The 14,429-nt window shown below is 38.2% G+C and overlaps 1 protein-coding gene across 3 annotated transcripts in view; it reads right to left on the bottom strand.

The window, feature by feature from the left end:
• The window catches only part of LOC124554892 (exportin-4-like), a 231,368-nt gene that overhangs the window by 20,228 nt on the left and 196,711 nt on the right, over positions 1–14,429 (bottom strand). For all 3 annotated transcript variants that reach the window (XM_047128568.1, XM_047128569.1, XM_047128570.1), the window contains 2 exons: positions 2,464–2,647; positions 1,466–1,821 (listed from right to left, as the gene is read on the bottom strand). In XM_047128568.1, the coding sequence (XP_046984524.1) occupies positions 1,466–1,821; positions 2,464–2,647 (540 nt within the window). The remainder of the gene's footprint in view (positions 1–1,465; positions 1,822–2,463; positions 2,648–14,429) is intronic.

Genomic DNA, 14,429 nt, shown 5'->3' with positions numbered 1-14,429 from the left:
GCTATAATTTTTGTATTATGTATTATTTTGAAATGGACAAAGAATTTTCTAAATGATTTTATGATGCCTTTAAAAAATTCATGATAGCTGTGGACCCAGTCACAATGAAGATTATAGGATGCAGAATTTATTAATGAGTGTACAAAATATTATAATTAATAGATTGTGTAGATGTCCAGGTGCTAATTTAAATACGTTTCAATAATTACTGGTGACAATACTAATATCTAGCCAAAATGCATGATATTTGCTTATTTCAATATAGAAATGCCAAATTTAATGAGCATGTTTCAAGAAAATTTTTCTATCTTTTAATATTAGAGGTCTTACAGCAAACAAATTTCAACTCCACATGGAATAATGGTTGCTTTTATAACATTACTATTAATTCTCCACAAAAATGTGAATTAATTGTGTGTCACTACAGAATGTTCCACATATTATTGCCACTAATGAGTTTAGCTTTACATAAATATGAAGGGAAAAAGTGAAGTATAAATTCTTAACAACTGTAGAATCAGGTTCAAAGCATGCATCCCTAACCACTTTAAATGAACTGAATAATAAACTCAACAGGTACATCTGCAATACATTCACTTATTGTCAAGACCACTAGGATTAATGTTTTACACTGTATTACTGTCACATCCACAGATGTTGCAAAACTTGTTAACTAAATTCTCAAACTCCAAATATATGGACTTCACATGTAACTTCAAATTAATGCTAGTTTTTGAGAAAGAATGATATCTTTCTGCCCCCAAAACTACCAATCAGTTTCGATTATTCCTATCCTTTCAAAGTCTAAGTTCATTACATACACTGAAAAAAAGAAAAAAAAGAAAGAAAGAATCTATTTCAAAAAGCATAATCTCCTCTCCAACAGTTAGCTTAGTTTCTAAGAGAGCAAAAGTACTAAAGCTGCTATTGCTGCCTTTCAAGTTGTAAAATAAATGGTAACAGCATTTGAAACTAAGGATACTTTGGCTGTAACGATGCCATCTGACATCCTGACATTGAATGCCTATCCACTGTAATTCATTTTCATCTCTTCATCATGTTGTTATCCTCAACTGTTTCTCTTAAAATGTTCTCATTATTTCTGATATGCTCTTGCAGACATATCAGAGTGCATTTGTTTAGTCCAGTATTTTATGGAATTTTGGCTGTCATATTCTCTGAGTCAGCAATCCTCTTTTACTCTTTTACAACTATTATGTTTAACGGTACTTAAGAAGTTTATTTCAGGTAACTAATACACACCTGCAACATTTTTAATGGTTACTCAAAATATTTGTTATACTTCATTTCTGACAGTTATATTTACTTCAGCGCTATCGACTACCTAACTTCTGTGTAACAATATCTTTTCCAGTTGTTCTTGTTATCATGCAAGATAGAAGAACCAAAAAGTTTCTGTCACTGAGTGACAGCAAAAGATTAGACTTTTGTTTACTGAACTTACCTCCAAAAACTTCTTGACAGTGGCACCAGCAACTGATGCTTGGGAACGAGAACCATATATATGTGAAGCCAATCCTTCCACAAGGTCAAAGCTCAGCACAGAAACATCATGGCCAAGATCTGATAGACCCAATGCTACTGACTCCATGAGGTGAACCAACATATTTTCAGGTAATGCACAGACTTTGTCTGGATACAGTTCACTCACAAATGTTATTAACTTAAAATACTGAAGACACAATTTTGGAAACTTCAGCAACTCTATACTCAGTAAGGGCATCAGAGTGTTCAATCCAAACAGTACAATATCTGCTGCATCATATCCATGTCCTGTTGACTGCACTGGATGCTGTAAAACTAAAAACCAAAAAAGTAGTATCAGTTACACTTTACAACTACATTTAAATTAAGTATCATAGTACAATTATATTACCAACATGCTCTAAAAAAAAGATTTATAGAAGTAGCACAATGACAAGTACATTTCAACATCTTCATAGAACCCAACAAAATTAACAAATTGAAATAAATGTTGTGCTCAATCTTCTTATGCAACTAGATAAGGAAACAATTTTGCTTCAGTTTTGCAACAGAAAAATGCAGGTTCAACTGATCAGATATAATTTTGGTAAAACCACTACTCAAGTGCCTCTACAGCCTGTTGACATTCACTTCTCACAGAACTGTATACATTCACATTTGATTAAATGTGGAAGCAAAAATGATGCAAATAACTCAGTGAATGTATTACCTGAACAGTATGTGCTTGAACGAAAATCTATTTTTATGACACCTGAGTTCCTTTACTACATTAAATTATTTTCTCAAACAGATGAATTAATTTGTATTATCAATACATATGGCATTCAATGAAAATATTTATTGTCTTCCATGTAAGGAACAGTGCCTCGTCTATTTCATCTGAAAATAACATCTGATCAAAACCAGGCATCAGGCAAACCATGTTGAAGGTTTACGCTGAATTTTAAATTTACTTACCACTGGGAACTAGATCAACCACGTAATCCTTGGACAGCAATCCCGTGAGGAGCTCAAGCAGCAATATTATATCTTGATATGCATTCTCTTCAGCAGCTGCCTCTATACTAAAACGTCCTTTGTTCCTTAATGTATACACTTTTACAGTCTCAAGAGCTGCTGCATTCAGTCTTCTGCTGTAGGCCTATTAAAGTAGTACAAATGTTTAGTAAATTACATACAGCTACATCCAGAAAGAAAAGAAATGTAGCCTGAAACTCTTTGGCAAAAAGCATAGAGCCCAAAATCATAGTGTCATTAATAGCAGCTGCACACAGTTTTCGTATTTGAATTATTACAATGAACAACTACAGAAAATCAATGTCTATATGTACAGTCACATAACCATTACACAAAAATATGATGGTGAAACTAACTTGTCCTCTGTAGCAGCTGGTGTCTTCCTGCTACAACAGTATGACAAAACATTCCTTGTTCAATGTGTACCCCTTGTTAATTTACATAATCCTAAGGACGAATGGAGAGGGACTGCATTAAAAGCCAAACTGAAAAAAAGATAACTGAACAATAATGAAGCAGAAAAATTTAATAAAATGAATTTATTGGAGAAATTTGTCATCTTAATAGGGCCCTGAAATAAGAAACTACAAGAAATTAGTAGTTTCTGGCTTCAAAAACCAATTGCTCTTTTTGACAACAAACTGAAACAAGATACAATTAGAGCTTCGGTTTACTCTGAGGAAAGTTTAGTGAAGAATACAATTACAGTAAATAAATACACATTGCTGACAATGTGCTCCCTAACACAAGGAGCATATTAATTGATAGTAACACGTTCTCAGTCTAAATGACAGAAATTATTTTTACTTTAACTGAAAATGTGATTTTTTTTATTTTATGAAAACCCATATTTCACAGAAAAATATTCTATCCATGGCAAGTACTTTACTTATAATTTCAACTGGTAAAACGAAAGAGGAGGCTGGAGTTAGATAAAACTGCCTCTTAAAGAGAGAGATTTACAACCACTGACATTTGTAACAATGCTTTAAGAAATGTCTCAGTTGACCAAACAATATACTGTGTATTACAATTACATCAACAACTTTCATAAGATCACCTCTGACATGTCTAGGAGCAAGTAAACTATGTTAACACATGCCCAGAAAAGAACTTTTCCATAGTACATGGCAACACTGTTCTTCTTAACAACACTCCAAACATTTTCATCATATTGACATTTTAGTCCCACTGGTGATTGAACATGGAGTCAATGGTGAATTTTAATATACAGGGTGTAGCGAAATTCGCACACTTGGCCTTCACAGTGCGACTCCTCACATGCGAGCAAATAAAAAAATGTCTGTCACAAAATTTTGTCCGGCAAGTGCATCCAGCAGAAAAAGGACGTTAAAGAGAGTGGCAATCTGGCAACACTATAAGCACATATATGGTAACTACCTCTTTCAGCACATATTAGTTGTGCTTTACAGTTGGTGGAGGGGATAGAGTTTTAGGTTGGCATGCAGAAGGTCGAGGGTTCGATCCTGGGTTGGGGCACATATTTTTTATTTGCTAATTTCATTCTGACATTTCATACCGTAATATACATTGTTTCTTAGGTCACAGGACAGAATAACTACATAAACAATATCAATTTCGAGATGCTAAAGATAATAGCACAATACAATAACACAACATCTATTTGTTATTTATACTACATGTAAGATTAGTGCTCCAATGTTGCACATTAGTAACCAGTTACAATAATAATGTCCATATGAATGATTTCATGACCTTCACAACATTATACATTGTCCTCAGAACAACAGATGCTCAAAGTGCCCTCCCTGCATGTCTAAACATTGCGCAACCCACCAGATAATACAGCTCTGGACCTTTTGTAGCAAAGCTGCATTCACAGTAACAAGAGCAGCATGAAAACACGCTACCAGTTCTTCCACATTTTTTGGGAGAGTAGCGTGCATGTGCTCCTTCAGGTGTCCCCACAGGAAGAAATCCACGGGATTTAGGTCACATGAACACGATGGCCATACAACTGGACCTGTATGTCTGAGCCATTTCCCTGAAAATGTTCTGTCCATATACTGTCGCACATTAATTCCAGAGTGTGAAGGAGCACCATCATGTTGGAACCATATCCTCTGCTGAACATGTACTGGAACACCTTCCAGTGGATCAGGCACAGTTTGAGAGGAATGCATGATACTTTCATGCAGTCAACTGGTCAGGCAACAGGTAGGGGCACAAACATCTGTCGCCCAATATTTCAGCCTAGATATTGAGACCAAAGCAAATTTGATATCCATGATCACGGGTGACATGTGGGTTACCCTCACGCCAATGGTGGGCATTGTGCATATTGAAGACACCCTCACGAGTGAATGCTGCTTCATCTGACCATACTACGGTGTTCAAGGAGTCATCATTGGCATCCTTTTGTTGTTGGAACCATTCACAGAATTGCACCTGCTGATGGCGATCTGTAGGATATAGGTGTTGCGTGAAACCATAATGATAGGCGTGCAGCCCATGCTCATGCAGCACATTAACGACCATGGGTTGCAAGACACACAGCTACCTCGCTACACTATGTGTACTTTGCTGAGGTTCTTGGTGTATGACTTCCAGAATAGCTTCCTCAGTAGCTGGAGTACGGTGAGTCCGTGGATGACCATTGCCACACGGTGGTGGAAGGAGAGAACCTGACTCCCGAAGGCACAGCTCCAGATGACGAAGCACATTTTTATCTGGATGGCGTCAATGAGGTTTTCTAGCAGCATATCCATGAATGGCAACAGCAACCCGGTTATCAGATGCACCAATGACCAGAAGCATATCCCCATACTGTTTGTGTATGCCAGACATCTGCCACACTGCTTTAGAGGTTTACAATCAGAAAATTTGATACGTGTAGGCATGTACATTGGAGTCTGCATTGGGAGCATTACTCCACTCGCAACTAGTCCCTATCTGGTGGACAGTACACACAGTATAAACACACCGTGAGGCCTGCGCGCTGGTCCTCCTAACGTGCATTACCCCTCTGACAGATACTGTTCTGCATGATTCAACCTGACACCGCGAATTGCAAAATGTTCAGTTTTGAAGTACACTGTTTCCCTAACGGTAATAGATGTGATGTTTCCATAATCCCATCAATAGAATAATAATAATAATAATAATAATAATAATAATAATGCATTGAGATACGTACTAAACAGCATGCAGTTACCAGACTCAATGTCGATAGGCATAATTAGTGGGACCATGGTGATAACACATACAAATAGGAACAGAGTTTGGACATTATTCGCAAAGCACGTTGCTAATGCCACTCTTAACATAAGGCCCTAACAAAATGTAATGGACCTGAACGAGGCAAGAATAATAGTTGGTACTAATCTATGGGACCATTGGAGGAGGGTATAAAGAAAAAAAAGTTTTGCACCTAGTAAATGAAGTGATGTGAATAAATTCACACACACGAAGTGGAATGGGCTTCTTTCAAAGCTGACCAATCTTCCATTTCTATGATTGCAGTATGACAGTGCAAATGTTTTCTAGAGGACCCGCTACAGTCACTGTTGACGATTAAGATGCCAGATACCATACCACCTGGACAACATTTATCAAATAAAAAAACATATCCCTCAACCCAGGAACGAACCATCAACCTCCTGCAAGCTAACCCAAAACTCTATCCACTGCATTAAAAGTACAGCACAACTAATATGTGCTGACAGAGGTAGTTACCATACATGTGCTTACAGTGTTGCCAGATTGCCACTCTTTTACATCCTTTTTCTGCAGGATGTGCTCACCGGCCGAAATTTTGTTGGAGACATTTATTTATCAATGCCATGTGCGGAGTCGTGCTTTGAAGCCCAAGTATGCAAATTTCGCTTCACCCTGTATATCAAAACAGTCCCTTAAATGAAACATGTCATTCAAACAAGGTTAAGAAAAAAATATTTAAAGCAGCCAGATTTAAAAGAAAACGTACTTTCATAGACAACAACTGGATCAAAAAATTCTGCAGCCATGTTTGAACTTCTGTATAAATATGGAATGTGTTGTGATCACATATGTTGAATTTTTGTGTAACAAGCATCTCCACCACTATGTTAATGACAGCTATGTGTTTTTTATCATTTGTGAGTCCCTGCAGGCTGCAGATATTTCTTGATCACCAATAAGCCTTTGATATAGTTCCGCATTGCCATTTAGTGAACAATACATAGATGCTTCTGGAATATCAAATCAGACATGTGGATGGATAAAAGATTTACATACGCCCGAGTAGACTATATTAGTAACTAAAGCTGTTTATATAAAGGTAATGACCCTAAAAATTCGCAGTTTGTGATAAATGTGAAATAGATTTGAATTCTTCCTCAATATATGAAATTACTTACAGACACTATTTCACAGAGAGTTTTATCCAGATGAACTATTTTACCAGGAATAGTGTCTGTACGAACCTGTTTCTAAAAATAAAGTCCACAAGTGCAATGATGTATCAATGCACTCAATGCTCTGGTGCCATGCAATTTGTGGGTGGTTGAATAGTCTTTTTAACATACACGCGACATAATGCTACATAGTACTCAGCTGTGGCACTGTGACATTTAGCATTTTATAACATAGAAACACATATGTTTGTTTGTCAGCTTAAGTTCCAAAGTTGTTATAATGCACTTTTAACATGGCAAATTAGGTGGCAGATGTTTTAAACTATGGTTGTGTTGAATACTGCTAGAGGTCGTGCCTGAGCTACATCATTAACAATGCCCTGCCAACCTTTACAAGCAAATGCACGTAGCTGTTCCCAAATGTTTTGTGTTGTGCACTGCTCGTTGTTTTCTTTTCTTATTTTAAAATGAGTGAATCAACTAACCCCTGTCCATCATGGATTTCAGTTATGTTGCTTACAACACCCCCAGAGATTGGCTGCCCTGCAAGAGGGAGGCCGGGCTTGTTTATTTGCACCGCTCCTCTCCCATCTGGCAGTCAGGATTCTAGACTGTTTATGCCCACAGACATCTGCCACTATACTGCATAGTGCCTGCACTCGGCTCTATAATGGTTGAAAGAAAAATCTAAAATGTTTGCTTGAGTGCATTGAAGTTCTTCCATTGTTTTAAAACAGAGTTACTTTTGTATCTATTTCTACACTAAATGCCTTGTCAGTTCTATCTGTAGCATTGTTAGACATAGCTACAAATGCCCAAAAAAGATCAAAATTAATATTCTGCAGCTTTTGTAGTCATCAAATTGGGTCGAAGAAGACAAATAATGTCCAGAAACTCCTTTAATTGTAGATGTATTCAGTACACCAGTGGGAAAATGCTGCTGGTTTCGAAAGATTAAATACAGCCAAATAAAGACCATTTTGGAAAAAAAGCTGTTGAAGTTTTTGCAAAAGCAAACATTTCAGTTAAAAAGTTTCCAATCAGTACATTTTTTAAAAATCAATTTCGAAGAACTAAGGCTTTGTTGGTCTTCACTCATGCAGGGTGATAACTTTTTTAATTTGTCTGTCTACTCATAAAAAATTATATGCAAAATTTGAAAAAATAGATGCACATTTTGCACAAAATACATGCGGATTTTGCCAAAAACATATGCTGCATTTTCTGGACCTCATACATAGGGGACAGTTGTGCACAAGGAGGCTGTATCATTAGATTATTATTATAAAATGCACAAAGGCCTGCTGTAAAATAGACTGGTGGCTGATTCTCAACATGAAAAACTATGTACTGTAAAAATGTCAAATGACATAAAAACTTTTTTGTTTAATTAAAGCTTTGCTGAACAAACACTGCCATCAGCCACAACCATCTACTATTACAAGCAATTTATGCTGTGAGGAAACAGTTGTCAAACTGAGATTCACTGGGAGACTCCTCATGATATGTACCACGTCCAAGAAGAAAATAGCTTACAAAACTCTCATTTGATCTAGTCTTCACCATTGAGCCCCTAGCCAATTTGTATTATCAGAAAAGAGATCACAAAAACATTCAAATATTTGAAAGGACAGATACTACAGGAAAGATACTTTGCATCACATTAAGATAGGTAGTGTCGGAAGTTCCATGCGGCTTTTCGCGGATGATGCAGTAGCATACAGAGAAGTTGCAGCATTAGAAAATTGTAGCAAAATGCAGGAAGATCTGCAGCAGATAGGCACTTGGTGCAGGGAGTGGCAACTGACCCTTAACATAGACAAATGTAATGTATTGCGAACACATAGAAAGAAGGATCCTTTATTGTATGATTACATGATAGCGGAACAAACACTGGTAGCAGTTACTTCTGTAAAATATCTGGGAGTATGCGTGCGGAATGATTTGAAGTGGAATGATCATATAAAATTAATTGTTGGTAAGGCGGGTACCAGGTTGAGATTCACTGGGAGAGTCCTTAGAAAATGTAGTCCATCAACAAAGGAGATGGCTTACAAAACACTCGTTCGACCTATACTTGAGTATTGCTCATCAGTGTGGGATCCGTACCAGATCGGGTTGACGGAAGAGATAGAGAAGATCCAAAGAAGAGCGGCGTGTTTCGTCACAGGGTTATTTGGTAACCGTGCTAGCGTTACGGAGATCTTTAGCAAACTCAAGTGGCAGACTCTGCAGTTGAGGCGCTCTGCATCGCGGTGTAGGTTGCTCGCCAGGTTTCGAGAGGGTGCATTTCTGGATGAGGTATCGAATATATTGCTTCCCCCTACTTATACCTCCCGAGGAGATCACGAATGGAAAGTTAGAGAGATTCGAGCGCGCACGGAGGCTTTCAGACAGTCGTTATTCCCGTGAACCATACGCGACTGGAACGGAAAAGGGAGGTAATGACAGTGGCACGTGAAGTGCCCTCCGCTACACACTGATGGGTGGCTTGCGGAGTGTAGATGTAGATAGAAGACACTCTTAAAATTTAAAGAATGCACATTACAAGATGAGACAAGAAACATTAATTCTTCCTTCATCTATCTCTGTAATGACCAGTCAGGACACCAAAAAGCCCAGCTTGAATATCAAGTTCTGTTAGGTGGACAGTATGTTCTTACTGTGGAGACACGGAAAAAGGCAGAACCCCCCCCCCCCCCCTCCTTCCACCACACAAATATCAGCGTAAGGTTAATGCGAACCTTCCACATTCATGAAAGTCGAGGAGGTACAATGCAGATTACATTTTTCTGCATGTTGGCCTTAAACAATAGCAACATTAACTTGGGCCACAGAGGAATCCAATTCCCTATCAGCCTTCAAGAGTGGCAATAGTAGCTTGGACCACGGATAAATCCAATTCACTATTCACAAAATAAGTATAGGATCATAAAAGGGTAAAACAACAGTGGAGTGAATTCATGAACATGTTGTGGAGAAGATGAATCAAAGACTGCATTTTACTGGTAGAACACTTAGAAGGCACAACAAATCTACCAAAGAGACTGCCTGCAGTACACCTGTCCATCTTCTTCTGGAGGACTGCTGCAAGGTATGTGATTCTTACCAGATAGGATTAACAGGGGACATTGGTAAAGTTCAAAGAAGGCAGCTTGTTTTGTATCAGCGTAAGGTAGGGGGCAGAGTGCTACATATATAGCTTGTGAGTTGGGGTAGCAATCATTAAAACAAAGGCTATTTTGCTGTGGCAAAATCTTTTCACGAAATTTCGGTTCCCAACTTTCTCCTCCAAATGCGAAAATACTTTGTTGACTCTCACCTACATATGGAGAATTGACCAACCCAATAAAATAAGAGAAATAAGAACTTATATGAAAAGATTTAGGTGTTCATATTTTTCCATGTGTCATTTGAGAATAGATCAACAAACAATCTGAAAGTAGTTCTATCTCTGAGAATCCTCAGCCAAGCACTTAAGTGTGAACTCAAGAGTTGTCCTTTTGACGTAGAACATGAGTTGCATGGGAAAAGAAAGAGTTAATCTTATCAACACTTTGCTATAGAATTGTTATCCATTCTTTGATTTCTGAAAGGCATTACAGCAGTTATGAAGAGACCAAAGTGACATATGGGCATCTATAAAACCCGAGGCCTTTTACTCTCTTTCAAAGATGTTACTGGCCATATAGGAAAGACCTTTGCCAAAAGGAAAATCACTTTAATATGCAAAGAATATAACAACATAATCTGAGGATGGACAAGAATGTTCAGCAATCACAAGAAAATTCAGGTTTATATACAGTGATTGGACTAAATTTGGAAACACCACGAGAAATGCATGTTTGAACATAAATGCAGATGCTAGCCACGCCTACAGGTTGCGCCATTGTACCTGACCACGAATGGCACCTGTGCAATGTTTTCAATACATTGCAAGTGTCAGTTGTGATCGGAACAATGTTCTGTGTAGTTGTGAGTGCAATATGTCCGAGCCCTTACGGTGGGTGCTTCCACAACCATGGTAACCAAAGTGTTTGATGATTTAAGAGGCAATGTACTGAAGATTTATAATGCATACAAAACATCAACTGCAAAGTCACAACACAGACAAAAGTGTGAGTTGTGAGATTCTGACACACAGTCATTGAAGGTGATTGCACTGAAAAAGATAAGAGAACAACTGCAAAAGTCACTGCAGAACTGAATGTTGCACTCACAAGCCCTGTCAGCATCAAAACAACACGAAGGGAGCTTCATAATCAGGGAATTGCAGGGAGAGCTGGAATTCGAAAACCACTCATCAGTGACGCAAATACCCGTAACAGGAAAACATGGTTTCACACTGTTTCTAACTTCTGACCAAGTTTATGTCCAAGAGCGAAACACGTTGGGAGTTCAGTAACGCTTTGAGCAGCCATATCATGGCATTCCACGAGCCCACGGTTACTTGCAAGGTTGAATTATTGCCAAGGATTATGTGACCATCTTGGCTGATCAGGTCCACCCCATGGTACATATGATTATTCCCCGATGGCGATGCTGTGTTCCGAGACAGCAGGACTTCTGTTCACACAGCTCACATTGTCCACGATTGGTTTTGTGAGCACAAGGATGAACTGTCACATTTACCCTGGCCATCAGAGTCACCAGATGTCAATATTATTGACCCTTTATGGTCTACTTTGGAGAGAGAGGTCGTGTTCACTATCCACCTCCATCATCATCATTACCTGAACTCACCACTATTTTGCAGGAAGTATGGAATACGATCCCTTGAAAACCACACAGAACTTGCATTTATCCCCTCCGAGATGACTGGAAGCTGTTTGGAATTCCAGCAGGTTTCCTACACTGTATTAGGCATGGTAATGTGTTGTGTTTTTGGTGCTTCCATATATTTGTCCACCATCTGCAGAATACTGTGAAGTTATGGGTAAATGTACACAGATACTAAGGAGAGGACACGGGAGAAAGGAATAAAGTAAGATAAATGCAGCTGTTTACATAAGACGGGGGGAATGGATGCATTACCTATAGCTGAACATGCTTTGTAATCAGAAAATATAATATTCTATTTGATAAGACCCAAATCCTAGGAGTCATGAGCACATGTTACAATAGATTATACAGAGTGCCAACATTGTATGTCAAACATGAGGATAATTCTATCTGGACAGGGGAACATGTCAAACTTAATGCTATTGGTTTACAGCACTGAAGAAGTAACGTACTAACCTACCATTTTGAGAAAATAGTAGTGGTGATGATGACACCTGAACATACCCAAGTCTCACTGATTTTTCAGAAAGAAGTGTCATGCCACCTCTGTACTGATGTATAATACAACAAAACTTCACTTCAGACAATAGCAATACATGGAGTGCATCAAAACCTTGATGAACACTCGCCCAATAGATGTCCTATATGGGTAGAATATGAAATCTTTTGTCATTGTAAACTGTTTGACAATATAAACAACAAAAGATTTTAATAGTTTACTGAATTACCTGTAAGGGTACATTATTCTGGTAAAGTTTTGGCAGTGATGTTGCAAGGAATAAATTATGGATGTGTTAACAAATGCAGAATGCACCAAATGGTTTTGGTAAAATTGCACTACTGTCGAGAAATTTGAAATTACCTTGTCCTGAATGTTTATCCAGTGTCTATACATTGCATCATATCATTTTGTGAACAGAAATCTCTTCATCTGTGCGATCATTAACAACATCAATTTGTGAATCCTTCCTTGTGAGTACGTCATTGACATGCCCACTTATATCAAAATATGTAAAGACAGTGTTGATTAACACATGTTTGCTAATGAGTTTACTTTACTGTGCATTCAAGCTTGACTTGGTACTATTACACAAATGGCCTGTCTCACCGATATTCTCCATCTCACATTTTTCAGTTATTTTAAGTTTTATGCCGTTGAAATTTAAAGGAAAGTACTTACCTACCTACATGTATTATAATATCAAGCATCATGCATTTTGTATGTATGTTCATTATTAGTGAACATAAAAGTAACTAGCTTCTCTTTTTTACTTCCATGCTAAGGATTCCCTCACATTTGAATTTAACATCCTTGCTACTTTCCCCATTGCTAACAATGCGGTCAAACTCCTTTTGTTTTACTTTGATCATTAGAACAACAAATTTTTATGCTGCTGCAACAACAGAAAGTCCAGGATAGACAATATATACAAACATGAGGAGAGGCCTACTTTTCCCTTTAAGGTAGGGTGGTGAATAGCAGGAAAAATGGAAATCAGATTTCTGATTGTTGTTGAGCTATTAAATTATCGTTCATATTCCAAGCAAAACAATCATCATCAGGAATGAACACATTTTCTGAACAAGGGCCATAAACAGAAATTGCAAACATTTGTCATAGGTTTTTTTTCTGTTTAGGCCTTTAGACTGTGTGAACACCATGAAGATAGTGGAACAACTGATCAGGATGCTAAGCTCACCAGACAAAAAATTAGTCACCCCCAAGAGAAACCATTACAAGCATAATTTAATACTGTATAATTCTGCCCCTGGACTTCATAACCGCACAGATTCAATTAGGAAATGAATCCACGAGGTTGTGCAGGTATGTCGCTTCCAGGTTAAGCTACTCTTTGATGATATGGTCACACAATTCCACCAAATTGTGGCGCTGCTGATGTTGGTGTTTCACCCACTGTTTCAACATGTCCCACAGATTTTCTATGGGCTTCAAGTCAGGTGATTTTGCAGGCCAGGTGACATGAAATAATAGGGTGGGAGAGTGTTCAGAAAACCACTCACATACTCTTACAGCTTGATGAACTTTTCTGTTGTCTTCTTGAAAAATAGAGGTGAGCAATGATTGCATGTAGTTTCCCTCACAATGCTCTTTCACTAACAGTTTGGGATGGACCTTCATTTACTTCTTGCAGCAATTTCTACTGGGTTTGGAAGCAGTTTTGCTTCACAAGCCCTGAAATGTGTCTCCAAAATGGCTCTGAGCACTATGGGACTTAACATCTAAGGTCATCAGTCCCCTAGACTTATAACTACTTAAACCTAACTAACTTAAGGACATCACACACATTCATGTGCGAGGCAGGATTTGAACCTGCGACCGTAGCAGCAGCGCGGTTCCGAACTGAAGCACCTAGAACCACTCGGCCACAACGGCCAGGAATGTGTCTCCAGTCCCTCTCAATCAGGGTCTTTTTCCGACCACAATTCTGACTTCATGTGTCATGGTCACATGTGTCACACCACTGCTTGTTGACATGTTGAACAATCTACTACAAAACATCAACAAATACAGCAACTTCACACATGGTACGGCCACGGGTGTGGCCAAACATGATTGCTCCTTTCTGCCACTTTGTCATATCCTTACATTTACAGTGTTTCAGAAAAAGATGTTGGCAATGTAGGTGACTATGTGGTTTTGTATGTTTTCCTGGCACCAGAATATGGAGTCAACATTGTAACCTCAGACCTTTGTGTTGTATTTTCTTTAGTAAAAGCGTAGCACAT

The sequence above is a fragment of the Schistocerca americana genome, chromosome X, assembly GCF_021461395.2.
Source record: "Schistocerca americana isolate TAMUIC-IGC-003095 chromosome X, iqSchAmer2.1, whole genome shotgun sequence".
Lineage (NCBI taxonomy): Eukaryota > Metazoa > Arthropoda > Insecta > Orthoptera > Acrididae > Schistocerca > Schistocerca americana.
This window is presented reverse-complemented; position numbering and strand designations above follow the sequence as displayed.